Source organism: Lactuca sativa, chromosome 6 (assembly GCF_002870075.4).
Source record: "Lactuca sativa cultivar Salinas chromosome 6, Lsat_Salinas_v11, whole genome shotgun sequence".
Taxonomy (NCBI): domain Eukaryota; kingdom Viridiplantae; phylum Streptophyta; class Magnoliopsida; order Asterales; family Asteraceae; genus Lactuca; species Lactuca sativa.
Window position 1 is genome coordinate 119,386,233 of NC_056628.2, and position 20,696 is coordinate 119,406,928.

Genomic DNA, 20,696 nt, shown 5'->3' on the forward strand with positions numbered 1-20,696 from the left:
GTTGTGTTGAGACCTAGCTTGCAAGTGTTGTGTGAGACGATCTGATGCGAGCCTTGATGTTTATTTAAGCCAACATGTTTTCTAGTGTATTTGTGCCTTCCGTATCCAAGTGAAATCATGGGACAAAAACATGAACTTATTTAGTTTGAGGGACATAATACGTTTGGCATCATTTACTTTAAATGTATATAGGAAAGCTTATGTAGTCATTACACTCTAGAGTAATGCCTTTAACCAATAAGGGTTGAAGTTAAGTTCCCTTGCTTAAGCATATGTTTCTATTTTTATGATTTTTAGTTTTGAGAAAAAAAAAAGTGAGAAAAGAAAAAAAAATGAAAAAGTTGTGAAAAAAAAAGAAAAAAGAAAAAAAAAAGTTGCAAAGTTGTTGAGTGAATAAAAGTTATCAAAATATGAAGATCTCGAAGAAAGTGAAGAAATAATGCCATTTGCCAAGTTATTTTTTTTTTGTAATTTTTTTTTCTAGGTTATTTTTCCATATATATATATGTTTGGGAGCTTAACCAAAAATACCTTGAGGTTAAGAAAGTTTTTCGAGGATGGATTGGAGGGATGCATAAAATGAGTGTTGTTCAAAATAAGTGGGGGAATGTTTATGTGGATCGTAAGTATTTAGGATTGGGAAAGTTTTAGGTAAATTAGACACAAATATGTGCATTGCGGTCTTGATGTAATGGTTGTGATCAAAATTAAATGTCTTATGCAATGTTGGTAGCTAGAGTTTTGATGTGATAATATGATAATAAAATCAGTTTTGCTAGGGGGCAAGCAAAATACTAGTGTAGGGTAGTTTTATAACATTTATTTTATACATATATTTATGACGTTTTCTTATTATTTTATACTATGTTTTAATGATATTTAGACCTAAAAGGTACTTAGAATGATTTGATATATATTTTATAGATATAACATGTTGCTAGAGCGAAAAGGGGGAGAAAGGAGCTAAAAAGACGCAAAAATGATGTTACTGGACAGGTTGACCCCTTGTTAATGTTTTGCCCATATATCATGATTCATAACTCCGATTGATGAAATTTAAAATGTTATAAAAACTAGACAAAATTTATTATAACTTTCGTGTTTTGTGAAAATTCTGATTCTTAGTAACCACGGCGTGGCAGAGCTTACCACAACGTGACAATTCAGAAAATTTTCGTGGATGGGAAGAAACAATATACCATAGCGTGGAATCTATTTCACCATGTGGTGGCGACGCTAAAAGATATAAATAGAACTGAAAATAGCCCCTAATGATATATCTTCAAACCTAGATCGATTCCTATGATTATAAACCCCCAAGTAGCCGTTTTGAGGGTCTAGAAGGCGGTCGGAGGGCCATTAAGCTAATATGGAGCGCATATCTGAAGGATTCGAGAGCAGATTCATGTCGGGAATTATCCGGTTTGCTTTTATGATCATGATTAGTATTCCAATTATGTCCCCTTTGTTTTTTACTTTCTGAATTCAGGTGTTAAAACTTGTTGCTTTTGTTTGGAGTAGATAAAACTCAATTTTATATGTTGATTTCAATGACTTTGGATTTTATTAGTTTGGTTATTAATTGTGTTTGATTGATCATCACCTATCATGTTAAAGTTATGATTTTTATTGCCTATTGTTGAGTTATGTGTAGCTGAGAGGACCAATCTAATTACATTAACTTGAATCTTGATTAGTTTATGATCATTAAACTATTAGGACTAGAGATTGATCAAATCCTAGGGTTAGGTAATGTTAATCTATGACTTTGGTTGTGTAAGAGAGCTTAGATATCCATGCTATGCTTTGATTGATTGTCATGACCATTGATGAGACCTCACTAGATCATATCATTCATAATCCGAATATATTAAATAATTATGTGTTCGCTAATTACATGATCATTGTGTTAGTTGTTCATTAATTATCAGTACTATAAAATCTGATCAAGATAACTAGTCACATTTGAATTCGGTAACCGACTAATAAATCCATTGCACTATTAACGAAGTTAATCATGATTTTGAGAAGTAATCCAATCTAAATTTGAGTACCTGAAGTGATTCATTTCCAATCAGTTTATCTAGTTAGTTTAATTTAGTTGAGATTTATAAATAAAACCCCCTTTTTTATTGCTTTCGTTTATTTAGTGTAACTTATAATAAAAAAAATCCAAATTAATTCACCACCGTTCCCTTTGAGTTCAACACCCTTGCTTATCAAGACTATATTATACTCGGTCAGATTCACTGCTTGTAAGGTGTGGTTTAGATGCGATAGACTACGACTTATAAATAAAAAACTAGTGCATAAATATACACATCAGGGAGTGTGTCATGTTGTGTTTACAAGTTGGAGCAAGCATTTGACTATCTATTTTGTTTACTGGTTGCGTGCGGTCACGTTTCGTCTAACATGGTGTCAGTGGATGTTAGACTATGGAAGAGTGTGTGTTTCAGAATGGTATGGCTCCTTTATTTAAGAAATGCTGAGTGGGATGCTAACTGAGTTTCTACCGATCAGTGGGACGACCGCGGATTGTCTTTAGGCCGTTGAATGTTGGTCGGGAGTCTTCATGTTGTGATTGGATAATAGTAGGAAGCGGGAGGAGCCATTAGCTTCTCATTCCCATGGCGATATGGAGTCATGACCTTTCGTGAGCCATCATGCATTTCACTTTTGTGAATGGGGCTAGCAGTTACGTGGCAGAGACTCGAGTGTGGTTTGTTGATTGCATGGCATTGGCGAGTGCTTGGGGTAGTATAGTTTTGTCACTGAAGGATCAGGGATCGGCATGTTGGGTCAAGCAATTCTAGGGTGTTGACTTGTTGGAAAAGTCATGGTGGTGTACTAGCATTTTATTATTAGGATTCTTCTTAATGGATTCGTGTTCGTTTTATGATGAGGTTTCGTGTGAGATCTCTCCCTACAATACCTATATCATTATGGAATACATGTTAGAGTAGATGATTCTTAATAGTTGATGCTTGTTATGAGTATTTTTGGAGTTGCCGATAACTCCAGGACTGTTGATAGTCCCAGGGTTGCTGATAACCCATAGTTGTTTAGATTGACATAGGGTTGGTGGTATGCTGGTTGGGAATACCATGGTACCGGTGGTGCAAATGTTTGTAAGACCCTTGGGAGTTTGGTAGATGATTATGCACTTTTTCCATTCTGGGTACCTACGTATCGCATAAGTTTTGATATTAACCACATTTGCACTCATGGGAGCAGTTGATTAGTTACGACATGTAAACAAGTTGGGTTTGCAGTTAAGGACCTAATCATGATATCTGATTTTGGGTCGGGAGGATCTGAACTATTGTTGTTCTGTTTGATTATCTCCATGGCTTGATGTAGTGTTCTTGAAACAAAAGGGGTGTTTAGACTAATAAGGTCTCACTTTTTCTTCCTCGCACTGGGGAAGTAAGCAAGGTTGGAAGTTTATGTAGTTAGTAGTGGATTCATATTTACTATTATCAGCGAACGATGTAAGGTTGAGAATGGTTTTGTGGGGAATCAGACCTTTGAGTCTTGGTCAGCATGGTTGAGGTTAGGGAGGCCTTGTTTGTCGGGGAGGCAGACATGTACATAGAATTTAAGTTATGAGCGAGGAAGCTAACTCTTCTCAAATCGGTTGATTGTGATGTGTTGATCTTCATTCTCTATCATTGGGCATGATTTTGACCTTGGGGGAGTCTTCGGGTCATATTTGGTGTACGTTCTGGTTTTGAAAATCTTTGGTTTTAGTTGCAGTTTCGGCCATCCAGTGTGGCGATGGCTCGAGCACGAACTGATTGGTCTTGGAAGATCCCACGAAAGGATTCCGAGGAGGGGCTGTTACAGAATGATTGGTAAGGGCAGATTTTGATGAAGAAATCTAATTTAAGTGGCGGAGATCTATAACACTCGTTTCCCATAATAGATCAGTTTAGGACAATGAAGATTTTACCATGACGTAAAATGTTGGATACATTCATAACCGACTTGTAAATTACAACTCATATTTCTTCGTTTCAAGATTATAAGATATTAACGTCTCAGTATTACTCATGATGAATTCCATGAAGTAATACTCTGAGCGAGGGTTTATCCAATACTCAATTCTCCATTTCTAAGTATTCATGAACATTGCAGCAATTCTATTGCTATGTCTAGCTCCCTTAGACAATCTTCAATCCAATTTATGACAGTATTTACAACATATAGTTGGTCCGCACTTTGGCCTTTACCATAATGTTAGATCGCCTGAGCCTATTGGCCATTAGCATGAAGCTAGCCCGCCCTCAACTCCCCACATAATATATCAACACATATATCTAGTACAACAAACAATAATCCAATACTACATGCAATTAAAAAAATATCTAATACCGTACTACTAGGTAACTATATCCTAAAATACAAAGGATATATACCGGAGCACATAATATAGTGAGAACTCACCTGGATAATTACTCAGACGATTTGACAACTATCTGGGTGATTCTAATGGCGATCCAATATGGTTGGTACTATAATACTATAACTTATTTATTTCTACGACAATCTGATAATGAAAGTTAGTTTTTTCAATAATCCCAATGAATACCGAGATTTCTATCAAATAAGGATCAACTAGGTAGGACAGTTGGGAGGCAAGACCATTTCAGTGTATAGCCTTTCTAAAATCCAACAACCAAGACAACATGACCATTCTAGACACCTCTCCCGTAAGTAGATCAATTAGCATTATAATTGAAATTACTGATAAGTCTTATTTGTATATCCATAACAACGACTATGAATAAAAATATAAATTACACTAAAAGCGTAGTAAGTGTAGCCTAATTTACAGAGAGTTTCTAAGGAAACTCATGATCTACACTGGCAGAACTTCGACCTAAGACCTTCTAATTTTCGAGCCCTTTAATGCTTCAGAGTTTCACTAAAAATGAGACTTTCTAAAATTCTGAAAAACTCCAGAAATCGGACTCAAAAAACTAGAGAGAGAGAGAGGTGAGAATGATGTGGAGGGAAATAATGGGATATGCAACCTTTATATAGCCAATTTTGGGATGCATGTCATGCACCAAGTCGGTGCGTGTCACACACTCGGTCGGGGGAGATGACGTGGCTCCATGCAAAAATTGACATGTGGCAAAATTTGGGTGGTGTGTTAGTACGCGCCGTACAAAAGGGCGTACGCGATGTGCAAATGGTTGGTGCCTGGAGGTACCACGTGTCGCCTTCGAGAAGTGTGCGGAGTGCACTCTGCGCCACGTAAAACACATATTTTTTGAATTCTGTAGCTATTGATGAGATCTACCACTTTTGTTTAGACTCCGTCGACTAATTCTCACATTATTTTTTAAGCAATATTTTTAACAGGATCAGACTGTTAAATCTCGTATAAAAATCATAATTTTTTCATATGAATTCCGTTCTCGACTGTCTTTATATTTAATCCCGATCAAATGAACGAGATCTTCAACTCTCGTTTAGATTGCTTTTCATAACAATCAACTGATCTCTATTTCGGTTTCGGTTTCGGTTTCGGTGTCGTACACTGATGCACTAAAATTTCTAACAATCATAACTTCCTCTCGTGAAGTCATATTTGGACGTTCTATAAGCCTATGCTCTCAGTTGTGCGATTACTACAACTTTTGTCAAGATATTTATCCTAAATAGTCTCCTATTGAAGACGCCTATTTATGTAACTGGTCGTTTATATTATAAGGAGAAAATGAGGTGTTAATAAAGGGGGCATAATATGATGTATATCTAATTACACATTCACCCTCATCGAGGTAAACTTCTATGATTGGTTGGCCCAACCGATATAGCCGAAAAATATAACCAAACCAATCAAACTGAATTAGCATAACGAACTAGTATGTTTGAGTGATTTTAAGATGAATGATGAACCGATATCGGAAGAGAATGGTTAGTGCCTTGAAGCAATTAAGCATCGATAATCATAAATCATAACTATGGTACAGCATGAGCTAAACAATACTTAGTTCACAAGAGAAGTGACTAATAGCATTACCTAAGTGCACAATCTTGTACCTTCAGTCTGACGAACGTTAAATATGACAAGACATAAACCTGATTGACAAAGGAAATAAACGATCCCCAAGAACGAAAAAAGAAGGAAGATAAATATGTCGACTAATGAAGGTGCACAATCACACTCGTGAACTCTCTGAAAATATATATCTTTATCGAACAGGAACCTGACTTTATCATCATAGCATTTTCCTGGGAAAACCTTCTCGAAGAATAGCTTATGATTTCTGTATGTTCTCAAGTCAAACTTCTAATCCAACTTGAAGAATAGAGTCTTGCACTATTAATATGTCATTGGGAAACCTTAGCCGCAACAATAGGTATGCGGTCCTATCCCATCCTCGCTCATCGATTACTACCTTATATAATGAACTATTGATCAAACTTTATGCTCCAAATCTGATTCTCTTCCATCACCAAATTTTCCCGTTCCACCAATATTGCTCATCATCAACTTACCATTCAACCTATCATGCATGAGATCCCCTAAATTTTCAAAATCATTGCTACAAATTGTTGTGGGCTTGTAGGTTAACAAAGAACAAATCAAGTGGGCATGACATTGTTGTATTTGGAAGCAACAAGAGACACTAGACAAACGATTCAGGTTACATGTATAAATTTGAAATCTCCATTGTCATTTTTATTTATTTTTTATTCAAATCCTAGAAAGAAAAACTTGATTCAAATTCCTACAACATCCACCCTTCATTCTTTCCATCTGCTACTACCAACAACACCAGACAACGGTGTCGAAAAACACCCAGTGTCGTCACATGGTCATGTCAATAGAGAGAAAAAAGAAGCAAAAGACTTCAATAAAATTTGGTTTGAGTTTTCACCTTATCTTTGTTTGATTCTAATAAATACTTTATCTAAATCTTTGTTCGATTTTCTTTTTAATGGATTTTGGCTTGATTTTGTCAATTTTAAGTTATGTATACGAGCTACGCAAATTATGTTAGTGCAAGATATGAAAGTGACCCTCATAGATCTATGTATGTAATGAACAACAACTGTTGAAGTATAAATTAAAGTATCCTGGAGTTTGCTTTTAGATTAACAAGTTTGGGTTAAAGACCCTGCAGGCTGGCATCAAGTTATAATGTAGTACATATCGAAATGATACTTTCATTGTAATCACTGTTAGATGATGTACTTATGGGTTTTGAAATAATCATAAGTTATTCAGTACAACCTATAGGTCTTCATCTTTATCTATCATATGAAGACTCATATTCTCACAATTGTACAAATCGTGCGAAGTTATCAAAAGCCACCTCTTCTCCCACACACACAAAGCCAAGAAGAATAAATTTTTTGTTGTCGCCAAGGAATACTTTGATGTATTTAATGAGATGTTGGATACAATCATGTCCACTGTCAAAGAGCTCAAACCAATGGAAAAACAATACACCTTCGTTGCTGAATTCATTCGTCTTTAAGATCGAGTATATGCAACATAGTCGGGGGAATTATGCTTCGGTAACCGATTTTTGGTCGGAGTCCAGGAAAGTTTTGATGTTATGGAAGAACGAATAAAGAGGGGAAAGGGTGGATTTCTGGGAAAATTAACACTATGATCCAAATGGAAAATGATACAACTAAAGCTTATCAAACAGAACTGGCACAGTTTAGAGAGTTGCTTGAACGCCACAAGATTGTGAACGATTAGAAATATCATCTTATTTATTATTGGAACTCTAATCATGTCTTGTTACAAGTAGTTATGAGAATCCTCATTGAAGCCAATCGAGTCTTTAATGTTCCCATGGATAGACTTGATAAAGTGATCATGTGCATGAACTATTTGGCTAACTACATGGCATCACCGCAACTCACCACTACAAATCAACTGAGCATTTAAATGACCAAGTCCTTCAACATTGTTCTAGAAAAGATTGGAGCGTTTAGAATGAAGAGATTTGAGGAAAAGGTTGGGCTTTGCCTCAAAAGAGAGAAGAAGAAATGGAAGTCACTATTACGCTTTCATTGGGATCTCCTCTTGAAAGGACATCAGTTAAGTTGATCCCCAAAAGACACATTGTTCTTCCTCCCAATAAGTTAGTCCTATAGCCGACTCCTCGCCAAAAAGTCCCTGAAACAATCTCCTCATCCTAGTGAAGTAAAAGTTCCTACTCATCCCTTATCTTTAAAGAATCCCAAAAAACTAAGATTCCTCCTCTGTCGCCTCCAACAAAAATTCCTTTACCAAAATATCTGCCTCAATAAGACATCATCATCACTCCACCACACCTTCACTGAAGACGGCACAAAATCCTTGTGCACCTATAAAAACAACAACAAAACCCAAATTGAAGATAAGGCGGATCCCAAACACCACCCATACTCATCAATGTCCTCTATGGATTCAACAAACACCGTTAAAAAGAAGTAGGAGTATGAGGGATACGAAGTTGTAGTAGTTCTCCAAGAAAAACTTGATCAAGAGCATGGTAAAGTGCACAAAAGTACACCCTATACTAAAACTCCTACGAGTACATGAGCTAATCATCTATGAAGATTGACCGATGAGGACTACGTCCCCGTCAAGACGTATTTTGCGCCATTTCTAAGAAGTTAATTTAGGACATGCCAACTTTTCCAAATGCCAATTCTCCAAAGTTGTTTACAATGATGGATAAAAAATTTTAATGATCATCTAATTCCTAAAGAGTTGAAAAGGCTACAAGATTTTCATATTCTACACTCTATTGGGAAAAACAATGTTTGGTCGTTATCCACCATCTCTCATGTTGAAATCTTCAAGAAGCGAAGCTTTAAATACTTAGACTTTTTATCAATACAACGTTCAAAGAAACGGGAAAGAGTTGGAAATCACATAGGCCGACTTCCAAGATATGAATCCCGAAGACAATTTCTTGATAGCTAGAAAATGCTATGCCAAGATTGACAAATAATCCAACTTCAAATCTCTGTATTATGGGCGTACAAAGTTTCTTGATGTATTGATTATAAGATTCGCTTCAATTGATGGTGAACTATGTCACATATTTTAAAATGAACTTGTTAAACCTATTGATGCATCCTTCAGCCTTTCCGAAAAAACTATCGATACATCCATCGAAGGTTTTGAAAATATGAAGTTCGGAGCCACATAATATCCAAATCTTGGTTTGGTTTGTAGAGATAGGAAGAATGGATCCAAGAGGTTTCTTAGACTAAGTGAAATATGTTGGTGCACCAATGTTCATTCAGAAGATGAAGATCGAAACATGTTACACAAGAGTTAAGGGAGTTGATAGAAAGAATTCATCGGATCTTCAGAACAAGAAAGTTATGGAGGTCTATGATGAAATTCTTTGGCAAATATTGAAGATCTTTGTTGCATGGTCAACCAGGGGGAGAATGTTCATGCTAAAAATAAGCGACCCAACAGCCGAGTGAGAGACCGAAGGTGATGGTTTTGTTGAGCAAATGCAGTGTTGGCTAAGTTGTGAACCAATGTAATGTTCAACTATACCTATTTTCAACATCATTGGGTAGGCCACAAGGAGTTGTTAATTAATAGATGTAAGGGGATTGATTCTAATACATCAAAAAAAAAATCTAAGCAAATTGCTAACAATTGTATTTATTCCTTCAAAGTTATCAATACAAGTGTTTTGTTCCTCATATTATTGTCTCTACATTTCTTAAGATTATTACTGTTGTTTATATTCTAAAGTTTATAAGTTTTGCATTTTGTTTATTATTCGAGCTTTAAGATCATAATCTCAACAAATTTAGGTCAAATGGCTACTATAAATAGATCACTCAATGTTGATTTTATCCCCATCATGCCATATAAGTAGATGCAATAAATATATAAAGTGTATAACCATTGATCGTCAATAAAATTTCTCTAGTTTGTCTTGTGGACGTAGCTTGATTACTTTGATCAAGTGAACCACCTTAAATCCTTGGGTTCATGTTATTTTTTTGTATCTTTATTATTATCATGTTTGTATGTGTCTAAGTCCTTAGTCTCTAACAATTGGTATAGACTTATGGTTGAAGATGTAAGACTAAGATTGACGAATTCGAAGGTATCGATTTTGGCTTTTGGAACATGTCAATTAAAGATTCTCTACCAAAAACAAATTACGCCTACCTTTAAATGAAAGAAAATCTCATGAAGCGGGAGGACCGGGATCTGTTAGATTAGCAGGCCATTAGCAAAGAATGGTGCATACAAACATTGTTAATGAAAGAACGACATTGTGTGTCTGATCAAGGATGTATCTAACATGTATAAACACTCTCGGTGGCGAACAAGGTTTTCTTGATCAAAATGTTGGTAAACAATAAGATGAAGGATGGTTGCTCGGTAACAAATCATGTAAATGAGTTTGTCTCAGTAATATCAAGATTAATATTGTTGATATTGAGTTTGAAGATAAAGTCTTAAGGCTTCTGTTATTATCTTCACTACCAAAAAAAAAATGGTCTAAAACAATCACAGTAGTTAGTAGTTCATCAAGAACCACTAAGCTCACACTTGAAGGCATTTGTGATTTGACCCTAGGTGAGGATATCTGCAAGAAAAATGTCGGAGAGTGCTCCAATAGTTTGTTGAGTAATGAAGAGAAAGGTGAAGATCCACAAAAAAAGGGGGTTGGGGGGGGGGGGAGCAGAAATGACATCACCCACTAGAATTGCAAAGAAAACAGACACTTCATAAATATGTGCCATAAACCTTTGGATGAGAAGGCCATGAAGGAAGCAAATGTGAGAGAGGATTTTGATTATGTCTTTACTTGTTGTGCAAAGAGTTTAACGGAATCCTAAATTATGTATTTAGGTACTTCATTTCACACAAGTCACCGCAATAGAGACAAGTTAGAAGTGAAAGAGAAGAAGTGCATCGTCATTGGCTACGGTTTGGATGACATGGGGTACCACTTTAGGGATAACAACATCAAAAGGGTTATCCGAAGTCGGTATATGACAATAAATGAGAACGCACTTTACAAAGAAGATCTCGTTGCTACCTCCAACGAAACTAAGAAATCTAAAGGCAGAAAGAAAATGGTTTTAGATAGGATTTATGACGAATCGGTTGCAAATCCTTCCAATGTCGCTAAGATAGGAAAAGATTCTAGAACCTATAGGAGCTCACGCATATCTGGAAAAAATGGGGTGAGTGGGAGCGAAGCCTCAAATGAAGGTAGTGAAGTCGAAGATGGTGAAAGCGAAGTCACTAAGCCAACAACTTCAGGAATTCCCTGAAGGCCCATTCGAGAAATAAGCCATCCGTTAGATATTTTTTTCCAGCAAATTATTTATTGCTAACTGAAAATGGAGAGCTAGAAACTTATCCCAAAGCCTTAAGGATGAAACAGTCCATATAATGGAAGAAGTCTGTGGATGACATAAAAAAGAAGACTTGGACCTTGGTCAAGCCACTAATGAAAAATAAGGCATTTAAGAATATGTAAGTATTCAAGGTCAAAGACGAGATCGATGGAAGCAAAAGTTACAAGGTTAGATTAGTGGTGAATGGTTCCAATAAAAGGAAGGAAATGATTACAATGAATTTTTTTCACTAGTTGCGAAGATGACCACAATTAGTATGTTTTTGGAATCGTCACTACAAAATATTTACATCTATAGTAACTGAACGTGAAGAAGACTTTCTTTTACGGTGACCTTGATAAAGATATCTAAATGACACAAACACAATTTTCAAGTAACCGGAGAAAGAAAACTTGGTGTGCAATTAAAGAAAAGTTTGTATGGGTTAAAGCAATCTTTAAGGAAGTGGTATTTGAAGTTTGATGACTTCATGACGATGAATAGTACACAAGATGTGAGAGTGATCATTGTTGCTGCCTGAAGCTGTTTAAATCCTCTTACATCATCATGTTATTATATGTTGATGACATATTGGTGGTTGGACCTGACATACATGAGATAAAAAAGCTATAGAAGTAATTGCGTAAAGAGTTCGAGATGAAAGACTTGGGGCCTGCTAAGAAAATTCTCGGCATGAGCAGAGTCAAAGATAAGGTTGTGTGGACTCTAAAACTCTCCGAACAGTAGTACATTCAAGAAATATTAGAGTAGTTCAGCATGACAGATGTTTAAGATCATACGCACGCCTCTTGGGAATTATCTGAAGCTCTCCAAGAATCAATCCTCGAAGATGACAGAAGACAAAGAAGAAATGGTGAAGGTTCCTTATACCTTAGTAGTTGGTACTTTGATATATGCAATGGTATGCACTCGACCAAATATTTCTCATGTAGTGGGAGTTATGAGCAGATTTATATCATATATGGGCAAGGAGCATTAGGAAGGATTCAAGTGGCTTCTTTGCTACTTGTAAGGAACTTTAAACATAGCCTTATGTTTTAAAAGGCAGAAAGTCATGCTAGAAGGCTTCATTGATGATGACTTAGTGACGTGGGGAGTCGTGCGAATCCGGAGAAAAGCACAACATGGGGAGTTGTGCGAATTTGGAGAAAAACACAACATGTTACGTGTTCACAATTGGAGGAACAACCATCAATTGGATGTCCATACTATAGAAGAGTGTTTTCTCTTTCAACCACCAAAGCGAAGTATATGGCTATAGGAGAAGCTAGCAATGAGCTTATTTGGTTGAAAAATTTACGATTAGAGTTGTGCGCTTAAATCAAGAATATTGTGTCCTACTTTATGATAATCATAGCTCAATCCACTTGATGAACTATCTGGTGTTTCACAGTAGAACAAAACACATCAAGATGAGGTACCATTTTATCATGAAAATGATTAGTGAATAATACTCTTAATCTAAAGAAAATCCTTGGTACGAATAATCCAACAGACATTTTTACCAAGGTAGTAACTATGGAGAAGTCGAACCTATCCATGGCTTCAATTGGAAGATTTGAAGAGAATGTGCAAGCCAGAGATAGAAATGGTGCTACATAGCTTAGATAACAATGTTTCATTGATTGGCCTCCAAGTGGGAGATTGTTGAGTAATGGAGACTAGTAGGGTGAAGTTACCAGACAAAGCTTTGGCGTGAAGAGAAGCCTTAACGCGTAGCTACTGATACAAGCTTCGACCAAGAGTAGAGGTATGAGGCGAAACTTAACTGAGAAGCGGAGAAGTTAGCGAAACGCTGAGAGAGAAGGTACGAATGAAGTAAGGAGTGAAGGTAGAGCTTCAAATTGAAGCTAAGAGGCGTAGTGAGAATTGGCACCAAAGCCATGAAGTGCGGTTGCAAAGAAGCAAAGATTATCACTTGAGCTAGCCTTCACTGTACTTCATGCTTCAGCCTTTTAGTGATCTAGAATCAGTCCCTGACTATGAACTTCGGTTTGACTAAATAACTTGGAGCAAGTATGCCATCACAAGCAAACTTATGTTATGAGCCTATGATCCTAACCCAGAAGAATTTTGGTCAAACAACTATTATAAATAGATCTCTTTCTGCATTGATTGCGACCATAGCATCCATAAGTAGATGCAATAATTACATAAAGTGTAGAAGCATTGATTATCAATAAAATCTCTCTAGTTTGCCTTGCGGATGTAGGTTGATTAGTCTGGTGAAGTGAACCATGTTGAATCCTTGTCTTCTTGTTATTCTTCGCCTCTTTAGTATTATCACGTTTATTTTTGTCGAAGTTCTTAGTATCTAGCAATATCTAGCAACCACGACATTCTACTTTGAAAAGCATTATCCTTTCAAGTTCTTTTCTTTAAGACATTAGACATTGAAAAATCTACCAAATTATAGCACAATAAATATTGTTTTGTATTTTCATAACATTGCCATAACTAATGTCATAACCGGGTAAATTTTTATAAAGTACGACGTTGTAATAGGAAAACATGTAACAAGAATCTTACGATCAGCAAATTAATAAGAGTAAATCATTGTTTTTGGCACGTAACCCTAGTTGAAAAAGTATAAGAAAGGTATTTTATACCTTCATGAATAATTTGAATTTGGAGCACCAAGTGAAGATGGTGAAGAAAGGTTTATTAGGTTGCAGCATGAACAAGACATCATAAGCTCATGATCAAACTGTGAGTATACTGCAAATATCTTAAACAACAAAAGCAAACATGTCTACAAGGCAAACAACTGTTAAGCTCATGTTTCTATGGGAATCAACTCTATCAACTATTACAGAAAATAAAAGCAAATATATATACAAGAACTTCTTTTTCGATATCTCAAGTATAAGTAGGAGTCCATACCTTGTTTAACCATTTTGTGCTCTCTTCCCCTCAAACAGTCCCTTCCCTAGGGTAATAAACACGATCCCCTCTGAATTTAAGATTTTCAACATCAATCATATACACATTTTCTGGCCCTGGTGTACTAAAATCAGCCGGGTTTTGATTAATTGTGCAAATCTCAGTTCCTGATGTCACATTTCTTGTCCCCAATCCTCCTTCACTTGCATGCCATGGAAGAGGAAAACCATAAGAATCCTCTGGCCTATACTTGTTGTGACCTGAAGTCATACTCACACCTCTCTGTTTCTTCTCTTGTGGTTTATGAACAAACTGGGCTTGGCCTCCATGAGTTTGATCGGTATGAAAGAAAGAAGAAAACGAAGCTCCACGACCTGTAATGAAATTCCTTGTGTTTTCAACGGGCCTTTGCACACTAGATTGTAGCATCCCAGAGCATGGAATTATAAAGGAATTCTGTTTTCCATTGTAAGAAGAAAAGGGTGGTTTAGGTGTAAGCTTTTTCTTGTCCATAAATGGAGAAGAAGAAGAAGATGATGACTTTTTCCCTGCATCCATTAGACTAAGCAACTGCATTGCAGGTATGGCTTCATTAGAATATGAATGGTCTAAAGAACCACCCGTGTTCATGTTGTTGTTGTTGTTCTGCTCTTCAAGAACATTTGGAGCCATGACATTTAGATCAAGATTCATAACATTCTTCCCTTTGTTCCTGTTTGACCATTTTGTATGCATTTCCATGTTTGACCACACGTTTCCAGGTCTCCCATTGTTATAAGCTTCCATTATCTGCATATTGGTTGGAACAGAAGAGTGGTGGTGGGGTATTCTGTTATTCTCTCTAGATTCATGATAATAAGAGTTATCAGAAACTCTTATACCATTTGATTGGTGTGAGAAGGTATCGAAACTTGGGAAGGCTGGAATTGGTTCTTGATGGAAGAATCCAGATGGGTTTGGATTTGGGTTTGGGTTTGGGTTTGGGTTTCTCATGGTGGTGGGACCCAGACCTGAATTCTCCATTGAAGGCCTTCTGAATGTGGGATATTGGTGGTGGGGTATAGGCATCCCTTGGTTGAAGCTACTTACTTTATGAAAATTTGATGAATTGTAATTCCTGGATTCACTTAAGTTTCTTTCATACTGAATTTTGGCCATGAGTTCAACGATTTCCCTTTCATCTGATCTCCCATTGGAAAATATGTCATGTCTTTGATGGTGGCTATTAGCCATCATTATATCTGCATACCCTCTAACTCCATTGTTCCTCTTGTTGTGTGGATCAGAGAAGTCCTGTTAACAACAATATAGAATAATATTATTTATTTATTGAGATGAATCATGAATAACACCCCGTTCTTCAAATATTGTCCTGGATTGACTGTTTATGTTAGTTAATTGATTAAAATGAGACAGGAATGAGTTGATTAACATGGGATTAACAGAAGATTTTCATATCAAGGATCAATTCATTTCTTTTGCCTTGGATCAGATACAAAAGGAATAGGGCTAAAGGCAAAAGATAGCAACATACTTTCACTTATCTGTTTATTATAGCATCCTAGTTTCATCTCTTTTTATTACAAGATTGTACTTTCAATTTTTTTTTCTTATTAACACGCTGTACATTGAAAACTCTACCAATTATAGCATTGTACTTATACTTTTCTTATTAGGATTTATATTTTCAAATAAAAAAACTAACAAACTACCCAATTATAGCAATGAAAATTTCTGTGTTTGGATGCCATTTCGATAGAAGGATAAAATTTTCAAAGTACAATGATGTAATAGGAGAAAATGAAAGTTGTATGCTATAATAAACAAATGAATAATAGTATGTTGCTATATCTTGCATTTAACCCAAAAAAATTATGAGCAAATGCAACATCCTTCGTCATTTTTGGCATAAACATGTTCCCATAACTGGAAACGGGTCCCACAGGGAGGTAAATCACATGTGGGGACATATTATGAGAATTATAGTCATCGAATAGAGAGAACATACTAAATTCTGATGCTGAGAAAAGCTCCCATGTGAAAGGTGTGTATGAAAAGGCTGCTGTTCCTGTAAGAATGGTGTTCTAGGAGTATGTGTATGTCCATCTCTGACATTGTAAACCGATCTTCCTTTTGCTTGAGGATCCAATGAGACTCCTTTATGTCCAATACTTGATTCTCCAAAAAAGAAACCATCTTTCCTACTATGATCTTGAATAGGAACCCGATTTGGTAATGGTGGTAGCCAAGAAACCCGTGATTGTGGTTCATAGTTTAGAGATAACCCAAGCCCTAACCCAGTTTCAGACTGACCACCCCTCGCTCTAGAATCATAATCATAATCACCAACATTTGTCCTTTGTATATGATCATCTCCAAATAACTGATTTCTCATAGGATCTTCCATTACCTTCTTGGAAGCATTACATCTTTTTTCTGAAAATTGGTCAACATTTCGTTTGCCTTCATACTCATACACATCTTGACTCGGTCTTGAAGCATCATTGGGAAGTGACATGAGTTTATCTGATTTTCCCATATCACTGAATATCGATCTCCAAGCTGCAACTGGATCACTAGTAGCTTTAACATGTTTGGAACTTTTTTGAACTCCATGTTTTGTACATTGATACTTATCAGTTTTCTGCCCACCTTCACCTTCACTAACTATACTGGTTTTACCAGAAACGTCCTCCTTGACCACTTTGACTTTTTTCCCGACATGACCTTCGACAGGTTTCCACTCCTGAGCTTGTGGGATCTTTCTTTTTTTCAGTGGAGAAGATGGAGGTGGAGTTACTTCAGGAAGATTAGTGCTTTCTTTTCTCTGATGCTGTTTTTCATTACTTCCACAAAGCAATTCTGTTAATAAACGCACTTTTCGTGCCTTTCGGCGTGGATGTCCGGTTGGATCTTGATTCTGTTGGTCAGACTCGGTTGACTGGACTGGTGGAGAAGTCAAAGGTCCATTGACTAAGTCAACTTTCTTGGAATCATCAACAACAACAGCTGCATATTCAGTGATATTGGCATCAATAGAATCGATTTTATCTGGTTCTTCAGTGTCAGGAAGGTTGTGATCAGGTGAAGATTGAGTAGTATCTTCTTGTATAATGCATTCGTCAACATTAATTCTCTCATCAACAGGTTTATGACCTGAAGAAAGAAGAGAAAAAAGGAATCAAAAACAGCATTGAAATATCATAATAGGATGATTAGATGCAATCCCAAAGACAAGATTGAGATTGGGACAGTAGTAAATTACCTGAAGTGCCCTCTCCAAAAGGGAGCATTGGCAAACCATGACAATTTGGTGATGATGAGTAAGAAGTTGTGCAAGGTTGCATCATGCTTTTACCATACTGAGAGACTAATGCAACCTCTTGAGAAGTACTTCCACCTCCATAATCTTGCAAGCAGATTTGGCAAAGCCAATATCTAAAACGTGGGACTTCTATAGGGGGAGGTTCTTCTCCAATACCATCAGAAAATGGTAAGTGGTGGTTGTCACCTTTTTCACGCATCTTTGCAACATAGCCTCTGGTGTATCAATTGATTATCATCAGTTATAAGAGAAACAAACAACATGCCAATGAAATGAAACTCTATTCTTCCTACAAAAAACTAGATGTTACTTCAAGCAAAGTGATCATAATTCATGAACAATATTAGAATATGCACCGGATCTCATGTAACAAGTTGAGATATGAACACAAGCAAGAGATTGTGTGCATTGGCATCTCAACCATGAACTCAAGATGCAAAGTGATAAGAAGAACAATACATGTCAGCACGGATAATTAAGCAATAAATAACAAGATATACATATTACACACCAGTTCAAAATCATACATATAAGTATATATATACCAGCTATATCAAACAGCAATACAGCATAACAGTTATGTAGTGAAATGAAATGTGTTATGAATTTAAATGTAAAAAGTACATGACTTACCGTATAGAGAAATGACTACACTTTTGTGGATCATCCTTCCCCTTGACAATTCCAAGATTGATTGACAGTGAATTGATCTTAACAGTTGAACTACTGGAGTGGAGTAAAGCATTAGCATTGCTTCCTTGAGACTGGTCTCCCCCGATAATTGTCCCAGAATCTCTCAGTCTGATACTTTTATCAGTATCGCTCTCCATTCTAAGATATAACTACAATAAAGTAACCTTCAAGATTAGATTCATGTTCATTGTAAAAGACAATTAGTTGTACATGATTACATACAATTGACATAAATTTAAAATACTGAGGTTTTAAATTGAAGGAGTAGAACACCATAGTATTTATAACAAGTTCTTAATGAGCATACAATACACATCAGAAGCTGCAAAAGACTAACTAGTACATCAGAAGTTAACAAAGCAACACACAACACAGTTAGCACAATCAATAGCAAAGAAAGTAAAGTTGGGTGAAGGCCAAATCGAAACTTTACTAAATAGTATAATAGGCACATAAATACTAACAAATAATGGGGAAAATAAAAGAAAACTGGATTATAAAAATTGTCTTACGCAAGTCAAACACCAAGCAGTGCGCTTGTCAACTGATAAAACCAAAGAACTAATTTATACCGAGGCTGTGTTTTTAGATGTGGGCATAGCTTAGTTCAATTAACAAACACCACAAACAACAAACAGCTCATGGTTGGATAAAATAGAATGTAAAGTTTTTAGCTTTCTAAAGAATCCTAGAAAACTCACTTTATAATCACGAGACTCGTTCCTGATTCATCACCACCGTCCCCTTAAACATACAAACAATAATCAAATAAACAAATTTTTAGGGTTTGTATAATCATATTCAATCGGTAATTAAGTTGTGCTGTAAAATAGAACTCGAATCAAGATATGGGAAAAATTGGTTATATGCGCATCAAAACCCAGAAAGGAAACAAACTGAATAAAGCAAATTAACCATCAAAGAATAATAGTTTAACCAAATTGGAAAAATATCAAGAGAGTGAGCTCAAAACGTAAGCTACTATCCGTGCACATAGAACGACATTTACTTCACACCGATCAATTATAACAGCACACAGATCTGAAACCTTATCCGCCGCATCAAAACCAACAAAAGAATTGAAACACTTTAAAACCTTAATTTCTCAACTGAAATCACTTAAAACATCTATCAGTAGATACCATATCTGAAGACGAAGCTAGAAATGTTAATTTTACTTACAGATTCAAAGCCTTTTCCGATTTATCCGAGTGCGAAGCGGTTGAAAACCCTAGTCTCACCCCTTTAGGTTATCACGAACTAGAGAGAGAAATGTAGTGAGAGAAAGTGAGAGAGAGAAAGAGAGACAGGAGGTTGTGTCGAGTGTGTGTTTTGGAGAGAGGGAGTATACTTCACGCTTTGTTGTCTTCTTACCTACATATTTTATGTACGTATTTTGTAAAGCACACACTGAAAGTGTGAAACTGTGTGAAAGAGAAATCGAATCAGGGACAACCACGTCAGCAGAAAAAGTTAGTGATGGTGGTCTTATCGCAATTTACAGAAATCAAACCCTAATTTTTCCCACGCTCTTCTTTTTCACGCGCCTTGTTAGGTGAGTAGTCAATTTCGAGTCATTGTTTTGTCATATGAAGATGCCACGCACTTAAACTCGACATCATTGGTTCGTGAATTACACGCGTCATAATTGCGTAGTGGCGTTGTTGTGTTTTCTTCGGCACTAAAGGGTTTAGTAAACATAATTTATTGAGAGAAAAAAGGTCTATAATAAACACCTCAAAAATCATATTTTAAAAAAAAAAAAATACAGATTAAAGAGTATTTTTTTTTGTTTTTATGTGAAAAATATTAATAGGTTATGATGATATTTGTATTCAAAAATATCAACTTTAACTAAATCTATTACTATTATAATAATGACTACTTTATCAGTTTTAATGGAGAGTCTATGTGTCGCATAGGTATGGCCATTGACACATATATAATAATAAAAAAAATTGTTTTTAGGGAAGAGCAAATTAGGTAAAGGGGAACAAGATATAGAGAAAAAGTTGAAAGAGTTCTAATTATATGAATTAGGGTTTGATTATTTTGCTCGTCTTAGAACTTATTATTTGTATATTTTGTAATAAATATAATCATAGACATTTGTCGTTAAAAATTGGTTATCACACGCTTAACCATTTAATTATGTTTATTATATCAATGTACGTAATCATATATAATACGTGCCATTATATAATGAAATTGATCTCACTAATTTATATATATAGAAGTTACTTATTTTAATTTAAAAAAATATCAATATAACGTGTAAAACGTTATTTTGGCATTTCAATTTATAAAAGAAATAATGTTATTACATATGTGCATTTGACTCTTAGAAAATTCAATGTTTTTTATATTAAAATAAACAAAATATCACTATATTTTCAAACTTTGTAACTGCATGTACATG

At 35.8% G+C, this 20,696-nt stretch overlaps 1 protein-coding gene across 2 annotated transcripts; it reads right to left on the reverse strand.

Moving 5' to 3' along the window:
- Positions 1-14,075: 14,075 nt before the first annotated feature.
- LOC111904706 (uncharacterized) lies at positions 14,076-19,628 on the reverse strand. 2 transcript variants are annotated; one of them, XM_023900434.3, is made up of 6 exons: positions 19,460-19,628; positions 18,979-19,021; positions 18,218-18,426; positions 17,525-17,799; positions 16,268-17,415; positions 14,076-15,552 (listed from the first exon to the last, which is right to left on the reverse strand). In XM_023900434.3, the coding sequence occupies exons 3-6, from the start codon at positions 18,412-18,414 to the stop codon at positions 14,290-14,292; spliced, it is 2,883 nt and encodes a 960-aa protein (XP_023756202.1). In that variant the 5' UTR covers positions 18,415-18,426; positions 18,979-19,021; positions 19,460-19,628; the 3' UTR covers positions 14,076-14,289. The 2 variants fall into 2 exon arrangements, with proteins under 2 accessions (XP_023756202.1, XP_023756203.1); XM_023900435.3 differs by lacking the exon at positions 18,979-19,021.
- Positions 19,629-20,696: the final 1,068 nt, after the last annotated feature.

Bases quoted from the DNA above. Each gene is read 5' to 3' on its own strand.
- LOC111904706 (XM_023900435.3), bottom strand. From the start codon at position 18,414: ATGGAGAGCGATACTGATAAAAGTATCAGACTGAGAGATTCTGGGACA. The intron at 17,800-18,217 runs GTAAGTCATGTA...TTGATACACCAG, and splicing joins TGTAGTCATTTCTCTATACG to AGGCTATGTTGCAAAGATGC. The intron at 15,553-16,267 runs GTATGTTCTCTC...TGTTGTTAACAG, and splicing joins TTTCTCAGCATCAGAATTTA to GACTTCTCTGATCCACACAA.